Source organism: Ursus arctos, unplaced genomic scaffold, assembly GCF_023065955.2.
Source record: "Ursus arctos isolate Adak ecotype North America unplaced genomic scaffold, UrsArc2.0 scaffold_28, whole genome shotgun sequence".
Classification (NCBI taxonomy): Eukaryota; Metazoa; Chordata; class Mammalia; order Carnivora; family Ursidae; genus Ursus; species Ursus arctos.
In genome coordinates this window covers 10,040,796-10,057,848 of record NW_026622963.1, presented here as the reverse complement: position 1 = coordinate 10,057,848, position 17,053 = coordinate 10,040,796, and the positions used below count along the sequence as shown (strand labels likewise).

The following is a 17,053-nucleotide window of genomic DNA, read 5'->3' as shown; positions in this document are numbered from 1 at the left end:
CCCTTGGGGTCCAGAGAAGTCAAGAGCCATGACAGTTCCGTGCCCCGCCACACACAGACTCAGTGCACTTTCACCCTTCTTTCCACAGCCTATTTTGCACTTATTTTTCGCTGTACGACGGGTAGTGATGTTGGCTCCATTTTAAAATGCGTAAACTGAGGCCTAGAGAGGGTCGGGCACCAAGTAGTATTAGAAATAACGTGGGTTTGACGTTAGATGGATCAGCCCAGGCAATGCCTCTAGTGTCCGACCGCCTCAAAGGCCTTGAACCTCTCTCTCCGACCTGTTTCCTTTTCTGGAGAAGGGAACTTAATATCTCCTTTCCTCACACAGCTCTTTTCGGCTCAACCCAGGTTCTCCAGGCTCGCCTTTGGGAGCTCGGGATGTAGCGAGGACCCACGCGGCAACACTGCGGAGAGCGCGTGCGCGCCAGGGGGTAAAGAGCTCCGCCCAGCGCGCGCACAGCCGTGGCCTTCCGTAAATATCGATATTTTCTTTTCCACTGGGGCCAGAATTGGCCTCGACGTGCCCAGGTTCCGGCCGACTACTAGTAGCGCAGTGTGTCTCAAAAGCCGGAACTGAAAGCACCCAGACCCCGGGAGTGCGGAACAATTGTGCCACCCCCAAAGCAGGCGGGGCCGGAAAGCTTGGGCGGAAATGGCCCGCGCCTGCGCGCCGCCATCTTTCTCGGAAGACACCGCCTCCCTCCCTGCCCAGGACTCGTAAAGCCAGGAGGCGGGGCTCTGCGTCGCGGCGGGCCGTGGCCAGGGCATGGCGACCGCGGATCCCAGCGGGCCCGGGGTACGGACGTCTACCCCGGGACCCCGCCCCGGCGGGACCCCGGACTGCGCAGCGGCAACTAAGGGGTTGCCCTTCGGGAGAAGCGGCAGTGGAGTCCCCCGATTGGGGGAGCGGCCCCCGGCGGTTGTGGAGAAGAGGGGGCCGTACATGGTGACGCGCGCGCCTTCCATTCAGGCCAAGCTGCGTGAGTGCGGCCCGATGGGGGGTGTCTCTGCCTGGGCGGGCTACCTGGTCCCCCGGGCGGGCTCCGGAGCCCTGCTGGGGCGACCCCGGTGGGGCAGCTCTAGCCCGCTCCCGTCCCCGAAAATCTGTTCGGAGAGAGCGGGTTCCTGGCGTTTGGGAGACACGGCGGAGTAGGGAAGACCCCGCTGACCCGGGCCCTTTGACTTCCAGAGAAGCACCGGGACCTGGCCAAGGCTGTTCTGCGGAGAAAAGGCATGCTGGGGGCCGCGCCGAACCGCCCCGACTCTTCAGCGAAAAGGTCTCAGCAGGCGCCACCTCCTCAGTGCAAGCAATTTCCAGAAAAGGCCTTGGTCCTCAGGCTGGGAGGCAGAGTTCTCACGTTTTAAGACCGAGCTAGAGATTCACCTGACGCTAACTCGTCTTTTTCACTGTTTTAAAGTGGGAAGAGGAATGACTTTTTTTTCCCTTTAAGGATGTAGTGATGTCTAGGAAAGGGCTTTGGCATAACAGTTTGGTCAGTGCATAGGATCATTTACTGTCTGAGTGTCCAACTAGGGAGCAGCACAGTGGCTGGGTTCCCTAGGAGTGAGGATAGGCAGCAGTGTGGGAACAGCCAGTGCTGAATTTCTTTTTCAACAGAATGGTAAACTGAGGGCTGGATAGAACCTTATCCAGCGCCTTTTATACATAAGAGTTCAAACTCAAGAGAGGTGAAGAAGAGATTTCCCCCAGGGCTGGCAGTTTTTCTGTTCTCTGGTTGAAGTAAAGGTGAAGTGGTGGAGCTTTCCCGGTTCTCAAAAGAGTAGGTGTGCTTTTCCTCAGGAGCAGTAGGGGGAGTGGTGTGGGGAAGTGCGCGTATTCCCAGTGGCTGTAGCCAGTTACAGGGCAGGCAGTGGTGGCCGTGTGACGGAAGGCAAGACGGGAGTACTACAGTCAGTTCTTTTTCCATAAGGGCAAGCACTCTGGCTTTCCCTGTGAAATGTTGCTTCATCTATGCTTGGTCTCTTCCCCATCTCCCCTCAGGTCAGTGAAGTTTAACAAGGGCTATACTGCCCTTAGTCAGAGTCCAGATGAAAACCTGGTGTCCCTTGACTCTGACAGGTGAGTGCTCTCCTTGAAAATACCCCCTGGGGAGTGACTTGGGCAAAACTGCAGATCTCTTCCAAAACCCTTCATGCATGTTGCAGAGTTGTCGTCTTCGGGGCATTACCCCTTCCCAGGATAGCTTGGTTAGAGGACTCGGTGACCATGCTGCTCTTCGATTTGGAGCACTGGCCTTGTGTGGGGGAATCATCCTCCCCTGTTACATCTTCGCTGTTGGTGAGAGTGACCCCATCCCTGCTAGAGCCAATGTGAAGAGCCAGTGGTACTCGTGGCAGATTCTGGGCTTGAGTTTTGTGATGGTCTTTGTTTCACAAGTCCTCCAGACCCCCTTGCATGCTCTCCACCTTGCCATTTGCAGCTGGGCTCCACAGGCATCCCGCTGAACTGACCATTTTCCTCTTCTCCTAGTGATGGGGAGCTGGAATCCAGATACTCCTCCGGGTATTCCTCTGCAGAGGCAAGTCCAGAGCGCCTTTCTGCACGGGGCCAGGCTGCAGGCAGCGTCACCGCCACTGCCAAATGCTTGTCTTGTGCCTGCTGTATGCACGGCACTATGCCAGACTTCCGGTCTGTTCTCCAATCTTCTATTCTGCCCTACTCCCCCAGCAGAAGTATAGGTGTCTGAGGAAAGCTGTTGAAAATTCAAGAGACCATAGACCCTTAGGGCTGAAAGGACCTCACAAGTCTTCTAGCCCAGGTGACCACTTAGAAAAGGAATCCTCTTGAAAAATCCCACCTAAGTGTTTCCCAGCCTCTACTTGCTTGAATGCTGCTTGTAACTGGGTACTCACTCCCTCCAAGAAGCCTTGCTGTCTGCCCTCCCTCCAACACACACACACACACTCACACACTCACATTCCTTCTTTAGGTAGCTCTTAGAGAAGTCTCCTTATTAATTTGAAATGTCTCCTGCAGGATGGACTCAGTGGTCCTAGGCCTGCCCTCCAGTGTCACCCAGTATTCTAGTGTCCCTTCCTTTGATTGCCTTTTATCCGAGATCAGCATTCCTGTCCCTCCCCTGGCCATTCTCCACCAGGCTTGCTTGCTTCCAGGCCAAACAACTTGTGTTCCTTCAGTTGTTCCATCAGTGGGACTCAGACTGAGATGCCAGTGAGCTGGCCTTTTGGACACATTTCCAGAGTGATGGTCCCAGACAAGACACAGGGATGGACAGTTCTGGCATGTGCAGCTTACTTCCTTAGATAGAGGCAGAGTGCTGGAGACATGACTATATGCCACTGTTATTTTTTCCTTGTTCTGGAAACCCTTGGCTACCCCCCGAGTTTCTGCCAAAGAGAATAGAAGCAGTTTGTAAATTTTATCCTCCTTGAATATCTAGGTGCCTAAGATTGTTAAAACTAAGAAAAGAAAAATTAGCCAAGAGCCAGAGAAAGTCCTGCACTGTTCCCAACCTCCTGTTCCTTCTGCTCAGCAGAACTGGTAAAGCGAGGCTGACAGGTTCCACTTTGCAGGGAACAGGCTCTGCTGGTGAGGCTGACGTGTTCACCAGCAGTGCAGACAGAGCTGCTCCCCACCCTGTTCCTACGTAGCTCGTCTTCTGCCCCATTGTTCTGGTATCATTGTCCCATATTCTTCAACTGCCTTCACAGGGACCAGTTGTTCCAGAACGGTCGGGCCATTGACTTTCAAAAGTAATCAATTTGGAATCTGATATTTACATCAGATGCCTTAGGATTCTTTAGTGAGAACAGCTTCCCGGGAGTTAGTGACACTGCAGCCTGGACAGTACTGGCTCAGGTTGCTGGGGGCCCCTCACTGCTGGGTGGGCCTACTTCCTCATGTAGTCCAGTGATGCATGGAGTTGGCCTGAGGGTGGACTGTGGACAGGAAGCCCCGGTAAGGGAATGTAGGTCTGCCTTTTGGGCAGTAGTTATTTCTGCTTTGCCACCTGGCTTACAGTTCTCTCCTCTTCTGCTCTTAGCAGGTGAACCAGGATGTGAGCCGGCAGCTGCTCCAGGATGGGTATCACCTGGATGAGATTCCAGATGATGAGGACTTGGACCTCATTCCTCCCAAGCCTATGGCCTCTTCAACGTGCTCCTGCTGCTGGTGCTGTCTTGGGGACTCTTCCTCCTGTACCCTCCAGTAGACATAACCCCCTAAGATGGGCCCTGCTCACCATACCTGCAGAGCCGTGTTGGCCCTTCTTAGGTCACAGAGTGCAGTTTGGGCTGCAGTCAGCCCCAGAATCACTGGAGGCACTGACCCTCTGGGAAGGTCAATGACCTGCAGTTACGCCTTACCTGGTGCTTCTCAGGCCAGAGGCCCCCATCTGGGCCATAGGGTGATAGGTGGAATTCTGCGGTTTTCCTCTGCTATTAGAGCAGAGTTTGGAAAAACCACTTTAGTACGGGCAGGAACAGAGGGATTCTGATTCTTGTGGTGACAAAGTTGGCTAAGGATATCTTTCAGATATCTTGACTGGTATTTGTCTTGCTCGGTGGAGAGACAGCGAGCTTTTGTGCCCAGGCTGTGCTGGATGGTGTTGTATGGAAGCAGAAAATAGCACTTTATGGCTTGCAGCTGGGAGTCTCTGAAAAATAGCTGAACTATTTGGGAACCAGTTTAAGAAATTCCATAATGCTCCGTCTTCCTGGCTCCACGATGGGACCCTCAGGAAAGCATAAAGCAAGGCCCTTTGGCCCTCTTCCCCTTGCACCTGTTTGGCTCTGGCAGGGAATACAGCCCGCTGCTTGATGGCACAGCAGGATCAAGTCTTCCAGAATCCCTGGACTCAGAGCATCCCCAGCTGGGTCAGCTCATCCCTAGTTAGAGAAAAATTGCTCCACTATGTACATATTTATTTATTTGTCCTTCCTTGGTTACCATTCTTTGCCTTGGTCTTGGCTAGTTCAACACCCAGTCTTTTGAGTGTAAAGGTTGGGTGAAGGGCCTGGAGCCCAGAAGCCTGCAGGTTTGGGTTACCAGCAGAGGGAGCTGCAGGGAGCGGTCAGGTGCCTTCCTATTTAGCTTTTGAAACTTGAGAAGAGCAATGGGTGAGAAGTGTACGGGTGCAGCTGTGTGGGCTTTGACGCGGACAGAGGCTCACAGGATGGGCAGGGACGCGTGCCAGCTCCCAAGGCTCTTGCCTGAGGAGATAATCGGCCATTGCGGAGGGCTTCCCTTCACTCCAGCATGGGTCTCCCCGCAGATACTGAGGATTGGGCTTTACAGTAAACTTCTGGGGCAACCCAGCCTCAGCCCTCAGTGTGAGCACAGCTGAGACAGACATAATCTCCCCAGTGACCACGCCCCCACCCCAGATGGTATCTCTTGCTCTACCAGTCCTCTCTAGAATTGTGTTCAGTGGTTCCTTTTTTTTTTTTTTTTGACCACCTAGAGCCGTGGTGAGGACTGAAGGAGAGTGGACATGGTTCCCAGCCTAAGGCTCATGGTAGTCAGGATTGGGGTGTGGGTCCCACATGGGAAGTGTCTAGTCTGGTGATTTATTTGATGTCCTGTGGCCCCTAGAGGAATGAGGGATGGCACAGACTCTTGTTCTACCGCATGAGGTGATTGGAAGGCTGAGGAGGTCAGTTAGAAAGACCTTGCCAGATGACTAGGGTGGTCTGTCAGTGCTTGATTGGCCTCTATCTTGGTGCTTCTGTAGAAGCATAGAAAGTCAAGAAGAATATATGGCATCCAGGGAGCCGTGGTTAACATTTTATGATCTGGCAGCATCACAGCAGGAGGGAGTTGGGACGGAGGCCGTAGGCACCTCAGGTTGGGGTCTGGGAACCGGGGACGCAGGCGGGTTTGGGATGGGTCTCTGCGGTGCCACACAGGTGCCTCACATGCCAAGCACCTGCAGGTGTTTGAAGACGGGGGAGCATCTTCATCCCAGAGCCCTCGCCCACCCACCGAGACTGTCTCAGGCCTTCCTGGCTTCCACAGAGGTGCCGAAGTGCACATGCAGAGAGGGCACAGATGCAGGGCCGTGTCAAGAGACAGCGGTGGTAGCTGGAAGCCCAGTGTGGGGCCACATTTGTGTGGGGGAATTGGTTAGGACAGAATAGCCTGAGCATTTAGCAGCAGCTGTGGGTGAAGGTGGCAGCAGGACCCCAAGCCCAAGGCCCTCCAGGTGGTTGTTACTGTAAACATGTATTTGCCTGCATCTGTTCCTGGAGAGGATGTTCCAGAACTGGTTGACTCCATGTGGAAGGCATTACCTTTGTGGGGAAAGCTATAGGAACAGGCCAGCTAGTCAGGTTAGAAATGATCTGTTGTTTGGGGCCAGAGGTCCCAGGCTAAATGTCACCCGTAAAGGCACCAAGGTGCCTAGAGCCAAACTGCCTTAATTCAGAGTCTAGGTATTCTGCAGGTGACAGTGTCCTGGGGAGGGGGGGTGTATTCGCAGTTAACCTCACACGGGAGTAAGTGTATGGTGTTTACAGAGTACTCTACAGAACTCTTGGCTTAGGCTTCCACAGCCCTGGAAGTTTCTAAGAATAAATACAATCATGCTAGTTAAGCTGTCTCTGTTGCAATAGGATTTTAACAAGCCCTAGACCGCAGCCCTCTGAATTCTGAAATGAAGAGCCTAACAGCCCCAGCTGTGGCCAGTCCTCCTAGGACCTCCCTCTCCCTGCTATTCCCAGCGGGCATCATCTTCGGGCTGCGTCACTGGAGCGAGCAGGCCTTTGCACAGCACTTCTCCTCAGACGGCCTACCTTCTGGCAGACCTTTTCTTTTGCCAGGTCATCTTTCGTTTTAGCTGAAGAAAATGTGGAGGCCAAAAACCTCCAGAACAGATTGGCCAGAATTTTTTTGAAGTGGTTTCCTAGATTTCCCTTGTGCAGGCGGTGTAGTATGGGCAGCAGCCCAGAAAGACCCTTTTGTGCCAGTCTAAACCCTTACTCCACAGGAAGGAGTGAACGGCCTGGGGCTCCGCTTAGTCTGGGGTGACGGGATCTCAGACAGCGATGCCACCTCCTGCAGAGGTGTCCCACCTGTGGAGGGTAGGCACAGGAGAGTAGATGTCCTCCATACTTTCTGCCAGTTAGAGAAAGCTAGGTTTCTCTTCACAACACGAATTGGATCGTCCTGTCCCCGAATCCCTGTATGTACGACTGAACGTATTCTAAGAAATGGCTGACAGACTTTCTCTGTGAAGGGCCAGTCAACACTTTGGGGTATGCGGGCCATGCAGTCTGTGCATCTATTCCATTTTGCCACTGTAGCCTGAAAGCAGCTAGACGGATTGTAAATGATGGGTGTGGCCAGATCCAGCCTGCTGGCCTTTGAGTGCTGAGCCCTGCCCTGAGGCCAACTGAAAACATTCAGGAATCCTGCACCGACTACCTATCTGAGATTCTCCTTCCCCATCTGCAGGATCTGAGGTTGGCCTGCAAGCTCCGCGTCTAAAGCTGAAGCTGGCTGCCCCACCCACACATTCCTGTAAGAAGGCTCCATACGTACCCACCTCGGGGAGCTGCTGGAAGCAGGCAGTAAAGCAAACACTGGACATCCGGGAAGGGCTCGATGAGCCCACTTCAAGGACTGGAACGCGGAAGGCTGACTGCTCTACCTCACAGCCTCAACGCAAGTGATCTTTAATTGCTTTGACAGAGCCAGAGGGTGACAATGAGTAATACTAGTCCACAGGCCTACTCTCCCCGCCTTTGCAGCTGAGGAAATGGGCAGTCCCAAGGCCAGAACCCTGTTCTTAGAAATTAATTACCTCCCCTCTTGCTGGGAGTGATGCTGAGCTAATCATAGATTTTTTACCAGCCTGCCTAATGCTATTGGCTGGAACAGAGCCTGGCTCAAGTATAGTGAGAATACGAGAGGAGTATCAGGTCTTAGTCCTCACCACAGTCCTCTCCCAGGAGAAAGATGGTTTGTCTGAGGCTTGCTCCGGAGTCACTACCTTCAAGCTCACTACTCTACCCCCGCTCATCCAGAGCAGGGATGGGGCTGGAGCTGGGCCTGAAGAGAGGCTGGCCAGGATTTAGGGTGACTGTCAGAGAAGAGCCAGGAAGGCTGTGGCGTCTACAGCAGGCAGCAGGCACGGAACATCAGTAGGTCTTCGGGCACGGTGAGCTTCAGTGAGACACTCTCATTGGCCCCAATGAAAAGCACCCCACCACGCTGCAGGGGGATTGGCGTCTGGGCTGTAGGACTGCTGGCTGTCACTCTCCCCTGGACCACCAGTAGGATGCTGGCAGAGTCCACGGCCAAGACCTTGTATTCAGTGATGGAGCCAGGGACCTGGGCAGAAGGACAACAGGGTGATGCAGCTCGTTTTCTGTGCCTGTCAGCTCATGGGGGTGGGGGGGATAACCTCGGGCAGCGAGAGGGAGAGCTCGGCCACCTTCTCCCCCACTGCTCAGGCTCTTGTCAGCATGGAGGCCCATGTCTGGTCCCTGGTACAAAGAGGAATGGGTAGGCCCTGTGGCTGTGTCGTGTGTGCGCCCCCACCCTCCACTGCCACCTCCAAGCGCGCTTAAAAGAAAGGGAACGCAGCTCCAGGTATACTCCAAGTGGTCCTTGCCGGGCTTTTTCATGCCATACAAAAGACACCCACCATAGCCCCCCCTGCTCCCACTCACCTCCATCTTCATGACCGTGAAGTCTGGCACAGGGGGGTCATAGACAGAGAGGTAGGGGTCTTCCTGACTCCGTGTTGGAAGAAAGAGCCTGTCCTTGCTGGGAATATAGCTGAGCATTTCACACAGGGTTGGCACATCGATGAACTTGGGTGTCAGGCCAGCACGAACGGTGTTGTCTGAACACGCCATGCACTCCACACAGTCTGGGGACAGACAGTTGTCATGTGCTAACCTGATGAAGGATGTCTTGGAGTTTGGCTCACCAGGGCCGGGCCTCCTAACCTGAGGGCCATGAACCCCCTGCAGAGTTAGGCAAAAATGTGTGAAACGCATAATCCAGGAGAATGGGCTAAGGTATCAGATACCAAAAACAGGTGGTAGGTCACCCATTATTGTCAGGGGGCATCATGTTATCCCCTGGGGAAGCCCCAACCCTCCCCAGACTCTATTCTACCACAGAATCCTGTCCATGAGTGGATAAATGGCCAACAGTCAAAATGTGACCCCTTTCTGGGGCAATGTATTTTCTCACAAAAATTTCTGGATAGATAGGACAGACATGCAAAGGTGGTGTGATGCAGGGGAGAGAAGAAAGGTCTTGAGCCAATGTTGCCTGGGTTTAGATTGTTCCCACGCATGCAGACAGGGTAGCATGAGAGTATCCTGACCTCACATGGTCTGTGTGAAGATTCAAGCAGTGTCCAGGACTAAGCTGGCATTCTTCATCCCTACTGACCACTACCCAGCCCACCCCAGGAACCCTGGGAGGTCAGAGCTGGACGGGACCTTTGACCTTCGCCTCCCCCTTTTATCTAGATGAGGAAGCAAGGCTTGGTAATGGGGCTTGCTGCTAAAATGTGGCTCACCTTGGGTCACCTGGCTGCCTCCGACAGTGGAGCATGCGACTCTTGTTGATCTTGAGGTTGTGAGTTCAAGCCCCACATTGGGTACAAAGATTATTTAAAAATAAAATCTTAAACAAATGTGGCTCACCTCCTTTCAGGTAGGCATGGGGCACATTAGCCTCCAGAAACATGGCCTCTCCCGGCTTTAGGGTAAGCAGGTTCAGGAAGTAGATGGCAAAGCATCCAATATCCCCTGGATACTGCTGGTGCAGCTGTAGTAAGAGCTCCCCACAGATGTCTTCCATGTTGTTTCCAGCAGCAGCTGAGGGTCACAGAGCACCCCAAGGCCACTTAGGAACACTCAGAAGTCTTCACAGCCCACCTTGGCCAGCAAGTCCTGGGGAAGGCCCTGCCTACAGGAATCCAGAAACGGGTGGGTGTGTTCTCCTAGCCACATCCACACCGTTTGGGGGCCAGCCTTCCTTGATCTTCCAGCCCATACAGACACCACTGTCCCCACTCTGTCTATATGCCCAGCATTCCAGCCACTGAAAGGGCTGAAGTTTGGGGCCAGGTAATCTCCGTCGTGGGGGCTGTCCTGTGCATCGTAGGATGGCTAACAGCATCTTTGACCTCTACCCACAAGACAGCACCCCCAACCCATGTTTTGAAACAAAAAATGTCTCTGACAACTGCCAGTGTCCCCTGGTTGAGAACCACTGCTGTAGAGCTCCATCTATTTAGGGGATAACCCAAGAGTTCCATATGGGGTGACCAACTGTCCCAGACAGCCCAGGCCCTTCTCTTTTTTAGCCCTGAAAGTACTGTCTCAGAAAATCACAAAGTTCCAGGCAAACTGAGATGGTTGGTCACCCCAGAGAGCAAGAGGCAGGATATGCCCAGGACCAAAAATGTGTCCTCAGCCTGGGCTAGAGTACTGGGGGAAGGCTTTGGAAATGGGGGGGAGGGTGGTGAGCTGAAATTTGAGTGTGCAGAGAAGGGGGGAGGACATGAGTAAGTGAAAGCGGAATGTGTCAGTGCCAAAGTGAAGAAACCAGCTGGTCTGGATTGGAGGGTGGTTCTGAGTCTTCACACAAAGATGTGAATATCCGCTCGGTCCTAAGCACTGGGAGCACACAAAGTTCGAAGAGACAGGTCCCTGGCCTGGAGAAAACCCCGGTTTTCACAAGTTTGCATGTGCTGATATAGACTCGCAGGTGCGAAAGCTTCTACCTCACATAGGAACGGGGTTCTGGGAGCTCCTGGCAAGAGTAATCTGTTCTGTTGAGAGTGAAGGCCCAAAGGGGAGGCATGGGAGCAGAGACAACACCAAAAACTAAACAAAACAAAACAACCCCAAAGAAAACAAAGGATATGCTTGGATAAAATAGTTCTCTGTGGCTCAGCAGTAACAGGGGAAATGTGTAGAGAGAGAACCAGAAGAGCTCCGGGGTCTCCTAGAGAAGGAGCTGGGGCCTCACCACGTGCGCCACATAAGCTCATAGCTGGAGTCCATTCTGCCTTGTTTTACACTACTTGTACCGCCTTCCCAACCCAGATGCCACAACCACACCCATCACAGTCATTTCCTGAACTCTCCTTAGTTAGCACAAGGTTGGGCACAGAGCAGGTATTTAAGGAAATGCATACATATTAAAAAAAAAAAAAAAAAAAGGAAAGATCTAGTGATTGAAAGTTCTGGGCTTCAGGCCTTTCGAGAGAAGGAGATGAGGATCCCCTTGTCCCTTTCTTGCTCTCCAGCCCCAAAGTATAAATCCATCCATGGCGAGCAGCTGTAGGGCCGGGGAAGTCTCAGAAAGCCTAGGTGGAGGACCTCCTAATAGCTGTCCAGGCCCATCTGTCTCCAGACCCCCAGAGAAAGAGCCAGTTAGGAAGCAGCACTCTACCTAGGGCCCTGCTCCACAAAGACGGGAAGAAATGCTCAGTTGCTAATAGACCATCTCGGTCATCTCAGGCCCATTTTGGTGTTCCACTTGAGCCAAAGGGTTGAGAACCCTGGCCCCATGGACTAGTGTCTGTGCTGGGGTAAGGCAGGACGGGGCACTGCCCCCAGGCCCACAGCACCCACCTTGCTGGGAGATCCGCTTCACCAGCAGGCTGAGCTGCTCCACCACCACGTTCTTCTCACTCTTCATCAGGTGGGAGAAACAGCTCTGCAGCGCAGAGGCTGCCGCCTGGGAGTCGCTGCTCGTGCTTCCCTTCAGCTGTGCTGTTGCATTATCCCCAATGAGAAACCGGAGCTCAGGCACCTCTGCGGGAAGGCCGGGCCGGGGCGCGTGTCAGGAAGAGCAAGATGGAACCCGAACAAGTGGGAAGTCGGAGGAGGCCTGCCCATACCATCCCTAACCAAGGAGCCAGGCAATGCTAAGCAAACTCTGAGGTAAAAACCGACCACTCGCCACCAGCCTCAGCAGCCACACCTGATCCTGGACTCACAGGCCCGCCCCAGTGGCTTCAAGAACTCATCAGCCAACCAGCCCCTCAGTTCCTGTGACACTGAGCCTCCATTCTCTGCCACTGTTCCAGCTCTGCCTGGGGCTGCCCATGCATTGTAGGCCCAATATGCATGTTCTCAGCATTCGGCCCACCCTTACTTGTCAGAAACGTCACAATTTCCTCAACGGGCCGGAAACCACATAAACCCTGGAAGGAGGTGAGGGCAATGGCCATCTCTGGCTTATGGTTGGCATCAGGGTAGTGCTGCGGAGCCTGGAGGTGCAGTTTCTCTGCCAGCTCCTGTGGGACGGCCAGGGGAAGAGGGGGGATGGTCAAGGTGCCGCCATCACCTAGCAGGACACCAGTCCCACCCAGCCCTTGCTCTCTACCCTCCCCCGTCACCAGACAGCAGTGGCTTCATACTTTTGGCAATGGGCCCAGTCAGGGCATAATGCAGAAACTCAGGGTCCAGCCAACCCAGGGCAGGAACACGGGCCAAATCTGGGGGAGACTTTAAGAGGCCTGGACTGGGAATCAGGAAGCCCAGGCACCAAGCCAGGCTCGGACATGAATAAGCTACGTGACTTTGGCTACATCCCTGTCTTCTCTGGGTCTTACTCTCCCTGTAGAAACGAGAAGTTTGGACAGACAAATGCCTAGGAGCTGAGGCAACAGCTAACAGCTCTCCCCCCAGAGAGCCAGGGTGGAAAACAGCAGATATGAGTAGTCCTCGCTGGATGAGGGGAACCCAAGAAAGAGCATGGAAAAGCTCCTTTGGCACGGGTTGGCCAGCTGTCCGCTGAGACTTAGCTGCCAGCATGTGTCACCAGCGTCTAGCCTTCCAGAGCTAAATTAGGAGTCATCAGGCCTGGATTTAGCTTTGGGCTGGAGGGCGGTGTGGGTGGGGTAAAAAAAAAAACAGCAGTAAAAGTAGAGGGAGGGCCTTGACATGAGTTCTTTTGTACCTTGACCTCTGCACCCCACTCTGATCCTGTACCTTGTTAGGGTGTGCCTGGATGGATAGGGCCGTTTCAACTGAGAGCACTTTGAAGAGGAATGGCAGCTTGCCATTAAAGGTGTCCTTGACCTTTGAGCCCAAGCAGTCCTGGTTCTCAGAGATCCACTGGCCTAGGGTCTTCTGTGAGATGCGATTGTCCAGGATCTTGGCATCTCCCCGGGGGTGGGACCCCATCCACAACTGGAGAAACAGGAAACTTGGGAGGGAAAGAGGAAGAACCTGGCACCACCAACCTGAATCCTGAGATGGGCCTCGCAGGCCTGGGTATAAATGCTCATGCCATCACAGACATACAGGAAGGCAGCAGACCCCTGAACACCAGTAGTCCGGAGACCCAGTTCAGGCTCTGCCTCCAACCAGCTGTGGAGGCCTGGACTAGTTATTTCTGGTCCCTCGGTCCTCGATTTTCTCATCTGTCCAATGAGAATGACACCTGCACTGTCGAGATCACTAAAAAGCTCTCTCAAATGCCTCTGAGAAGGGTTAACATTCACTTAGTCCAATCTCAGAAGTAGGCCTTGCTATGCTTTGGCTTTATCTCACCTAAATGGGCAGGAAAAATACATATATTAGGCTATTAAAATGTAAAAGCTAGTCAAAGTAAAAGTTTTAATTGTCAAACAGGGTTGAATTAAAATTCAGTAAGTGCTGAGAGTTCTTCGGGGGAAAGACAGTACCGAAAATCCCAGCCTCTTATGACAAAACCTCTCTTCTTTCGGTGCTACCATTTGGATTCATCACCTGCTGGAATCTGAAGAGCCAAGAGGACCTCCTCCCTCTTTGCTGCCTCCCTCTCCCAGCTGATCCATACGACCTACCCCAGGCCCTCTGAGTGGAGGAATCCCTCAGTTCATCTGCTGTTAAAGTGAAATACAGGGGCAGCGGGGTGGCTCAGCCGGTTGAGCCTCTGTCTTCGCCTGGGATGGAGCCCCATATTGGGCTCCCTACTCAGTGGGGAGTCTGCTTCTTTCCCTCTGCCTCTCCTCCCAACCTGTGCTCTCTCTTGCTCTGCACTCTCATTTTAAATAAGTAAAATCTTTAGAAAGATATATAAAGTGAAATACAACCCGGTCTCACCTCTGCATATGGCTTGTCCTCTGAGATCCGGGCCTGTGGGTCACTGCTGGCCAGCAGCCGAGCCACTTCACTGTTGGAACCCATCTTCCCCCAGGCATAGTGCTGCACCGCACAGGAAAGTGGGAATACTGGGGGCAGGGGGGCAGGGGGACAGAGACAGTGGGTCAGCTTCCACTCCACTTCTGAGGCCTGACCCTACGGTCCTGAGAAAACTAGTCACGAGCTGAGGGTTCTGTCTGGGGGACAAAGTCAAATAAGGGGTCTGTAGGACCCTTCTCCGCAGGCCTCGATGTTCCCATCTGTAAAGTGGGCAGTAAGGCTTCTCCGCAGACGTGAGGTAGGTAGTTGCGTGGACGGACGGGGAGGGAGCGGGAGGAACCTATTACGCGACACCCCGTCTCGAAGTGACCCATGCGCGGCTCGTCCCCTCAAGACCCTCCTGCGAGGGCTGAAATAACGGCTCAATCCCTATCGCAGGTGCCCCCTCCTCTATCCAGAGCCCACCCGTCTTTCCGCGGAGTCGCAAGCCTGGGTCCCACCTGGCATATCAGGTCGGGAAGGGTCCCCGCGACGCGACCCACCCCCACGCTCCTCTGCACCCCAGCCGACAGCCCACCTTGCTGAACCGCCATCCTCGCGGTACCGGACCAGGCTTCTGGCACGTATGCCCTTCCCGGCAGAACTCGCGGTCCCTCTGCTCCCAGAGCTTCATGGGAAATGTAGTTCCTCGAGGGCCTCCTTGGAGGCCCGTGCTCCTTGTGCGGATTCTGAACGCCTCTCCCACCCTCCAGCCGTCACCAGGAGCCTCCAGCAGCCCAGAGACTTCCCGCCCTCAATCCTGGGTCTCAGTATTCATTCGTTCGTTCCTTCATTGGACACAGATTTACTGAGCACTGGCAAAATGCCACGGGCTGGCCATACAAATGAGAACAAGATAAAGATCCCTTTGCCTTTATAGGGCTTACATTCTGGTGAAGGAAAGATGGGCAAATAAGGATAATAAGTAAATCATATAGTATGTTGAAAGATAAGTACCACAAAAAGTAAGGGGAGGGAGTGGGAGGCAGTTTGCAGAATTTTAAATTTTAGCAGTTGCAGAATTTTAAATTTAAAGGTAAGCCTTATTGAGGAGGGGAGGCTTGAGCACAGACTTGGAGGTGAGGAGGAATGTTCTGGCAGAAGAAATAGCTTGAGCAAAGACTCTACGGCGGGAACATGGGAACGTGGGAACGTGCGGGTCATATTCTGCAGTAAATAGGCTAGAGGCCAATGTGGCTGGAGCAGAGTGAGCATGTGTGTGGGGGCAGGGTACACTTGAGGTCATCAGAGAGGAAAGGGGTGGGCAGAACTTTGCGGGCCATTGCGAGAACTTCAGCTTTTACTGAGTAGCTCAGTCAGTAGCAAAGAATTGCTGCGATCTAAGTAGGGACTCACTGATGCTTGATGATGACAAATGTCACATGCAAGGCCCTTAACCACCTCAGCTTCAGTTTCTTCCTCTATAAAATGGAGATAACAACGTCAGCCTGACAGGTGTGTGGGAGAGTGAGATGGGATGGTGTGAGGTGCAGGAAAGCAGTCAGTGCTCGGTGCTCCTCTGATCCTCCCTGCCCGAAGTACTGCAGACGCAAAACCCCAGTCGCTCCTCCAGGCTGAGCTGCTCACATGTCACACACACAGATGTCAGGGAGAATCACCTGGAACTGTGCATGCTGAAGGCTGGGCCTTGTTTGTGGGGTAATCTTGCTAAATCCTCCAGAAATAGGCCCTGACGTCCAGACCTCAGTCAGCAACCCAGGAGGAGGGCAGGCAGCTGAGGCACCTGGAATGAGGGGCTACAGTCCTGACTCTGCTTCCCTCCCCCCTTTCCCAATTCCCACAGTCTCTACTTCACATGCCCAGGGGAAATAAGGGGTGCTGTTTGTTCTGTAATGGTCTGCCCGGCTGTGGACATCCACCTCCCCTGGGGTCCCCCGGCTCAGATAAATCAGCCTGCACTTCAAAGGAAGCTTCACCATACACTAAGGAATAATAAAATGGAAAATACAAGAATCCTACAAACAGCACATCTCACAAAGCTCTTACCTTTGAATACCTCTCCTTTTCCTCATCCCCACTCCCCCAGCCATATGAAACTTCTGGGAGAAGTTGGAATTTAGAAAGGAAAGAGGAAGGTAAGAAAAGTGGATGAGGTAAACAATAAATATTTACTTATTGTCCATCATGTGCTTGGTACTATGTTAGTGCCAGAAATACAACAGTGAGCAAAACAGACCCTACTCCTGCCCTTGTAGAGCTTACAGCCTAGTGAGAGAGACAGACATAAACAAATAACCATCAATACAAGTGTATACTTACAATCTGCAATAACTATTATGAAGCAAAACTATAAGGTAACATAAGCATTCGTTGTGGTAGGAGGTGATCTAACCTATAGAGTGGAAAGGCCACTCCTGATGATGGAGCATCTGTGCTTGGATAAAAGGATAAGTAGGGGTTAACTGGGGTTGATGAGGGCATGGGCTAAAAGCATACCAGGAAGAGGAAGAGGGAACTTCATGGGCAAAGGTTCCCAGGCAGGAGGGAACAAGGGAAGTTTGAGGAACTGAAAAGCCACTAGGAGGGCTGGATAGGTTGGGCAGATCCTACAGGACCTAGCGGCCATACAAGAATTCGGGTCTTTATGGAAAATAATCGGAAGACTTTAAGCAGTAAGGTTTAAAATAATATAATAATATTATTTTGTAATTGTATTTTAAATAAACAATATTGTTACAATAATATTTTATAGTATTTTGTCCCCTTTAAAGCGATCTTTGGTTACAACATAAATAACAATGGACCAATTACTAGCCCTGTAGCAGAGCAGGGTAAAGAATGACAGTGGCTGGATTCGGTGGCAGCAGAAATGACCAGCAGAAAGATATGAAGGAGCAGCCATCAACCCCATTGTTGAAGTCTCTTATTCACTTAACAAATGCTTGATGTCCAGATTC

The 17,053-nt window shown here is 52.8% G+C and overlaps 2 protein-coding genes across 9 annotated transcripts; one reads left to right on the top strand and one right to left on the bottom strand.

The window, feature by feature from the left end:
* Positions 1-464: 464 nt before the first annotated feature.
* FAM219B (family with sequence similarity 219 member B) lies at positions 465-9,643 on the top strand. Of its 7 annotated transcripts, none has more exons than XM_048221702.2 (6): positions 479-985; positions 1,195-1,282; positions 2,008-2,085; positions 2,497-2,545; positions 4,034-4,158; positions 7,441-9,643. In XM_048221702.2, the coding sequence occupies exons 1-6, from the start codon at positions 772-774 to the stop codon at positions 7,445-7,447; spliced, it is 561 nt and encodes a 186-aa protein (XP_048077659.1). In that variant the 5' UTR covers positions 479-771; the 3' UTR covers positions 7,448-9,643. The 7 variants fall into 7 exon arrangements, with proteins under 7 accessions (XP_057159663.1, XP_057159664.1, XP_048077662.1 ...); XM_044391920.3 differs by having other exon boundaries at positions 488-985; positions 4,031-4,158; XM_057303681.1 differs by lacking the exon at positions 7,441-9,643 and having other exon boundaries at positions 467-985; positions 2,497-2,655; positions 4,034-6,580.
* MPI (mannose phosphate isomerase) lies at positions 7,646-14,784 on the bottom strand. Of its 2 annotated transcripts, none has more exons than XM_026478534.4 (8): positions 14,674-14,784; positions 14,058-14,185; positions 12,960-13,176; positions 12,121-12,262; positions 11,595-11,777; positions 9,654-9,827; positions 8,661-8,863; positions 7,646-8,319 (listed from the first exon to the last, which is right to left on the bottom strand). In XM_026478534.4, the coding sequence occupies exons 1-8, from the start codon at positions 14,767-14,769 to the stop codon at positions 8,101-8,103; spliced, it is 1,362 nt and encodes a 453-aa protein (XP_026334319.2). In that variant the 5' UTR covers positions 14,770-14,784; the 3' UTR covers positions 7,646-8,100. The 2 variants fall into 2 exon arrangements, with proteins under 2 accessions (XP_026334319.2, XP_026334316.1); XM_026478531.4 differs by having other exon boundaries at positions 12,960-13,160; positions 14,674-14,769.
* Positions 14,785-17,053: the final 2,269 nt, after the last annotated feature.

Bases quoted from the DNA above. Each gene is read 5' to 3' on its own strand.
- MPI (XM_026478534.4), bottom strand. From the start codon at position 14,769: ATGAAGCTCTGGGAGCAGAGGGACCGCGAGTTCTGCCGGGAAGGGCAT. The intron at 8,864-9,653 runs GTGAGCCACATT...GTCTGTCCCCAG, and splicing joins CCATGCCTACCTGAAAGGAG to ACTGTGTGGAGTGCATGGCG. The intron at 8,320-8,660 runs GTGAGTGGGAGC...CCTTCTGCCCAG, and splicing joins TCACGGTCATGAAGATGGAG to GTCCCTGGCTCCATCACTGA.
- FAM219B (XM_026478535.4), top strand. From the start codon at position 772: ATGGCGACCGCGGATCCCAGCGGGCCCGGGGTACGGACGTCTACCCCG. The intron at 1,283-2,007 runs GTCTCAGCAGGC...ATCTCCCCTCAG, and splicing joins CCCGACTCTTCAGCGAAAAG to GTCAGTGAAGTTTAACAAGG. The intron at 2,546-4,030 runs GCAAGTCCAGAG...TTCTGCTCTTAG, and splicing joins CCGGGTATTCCTCTGCAGAG to CAGGTGAACCAGGATGTGAG.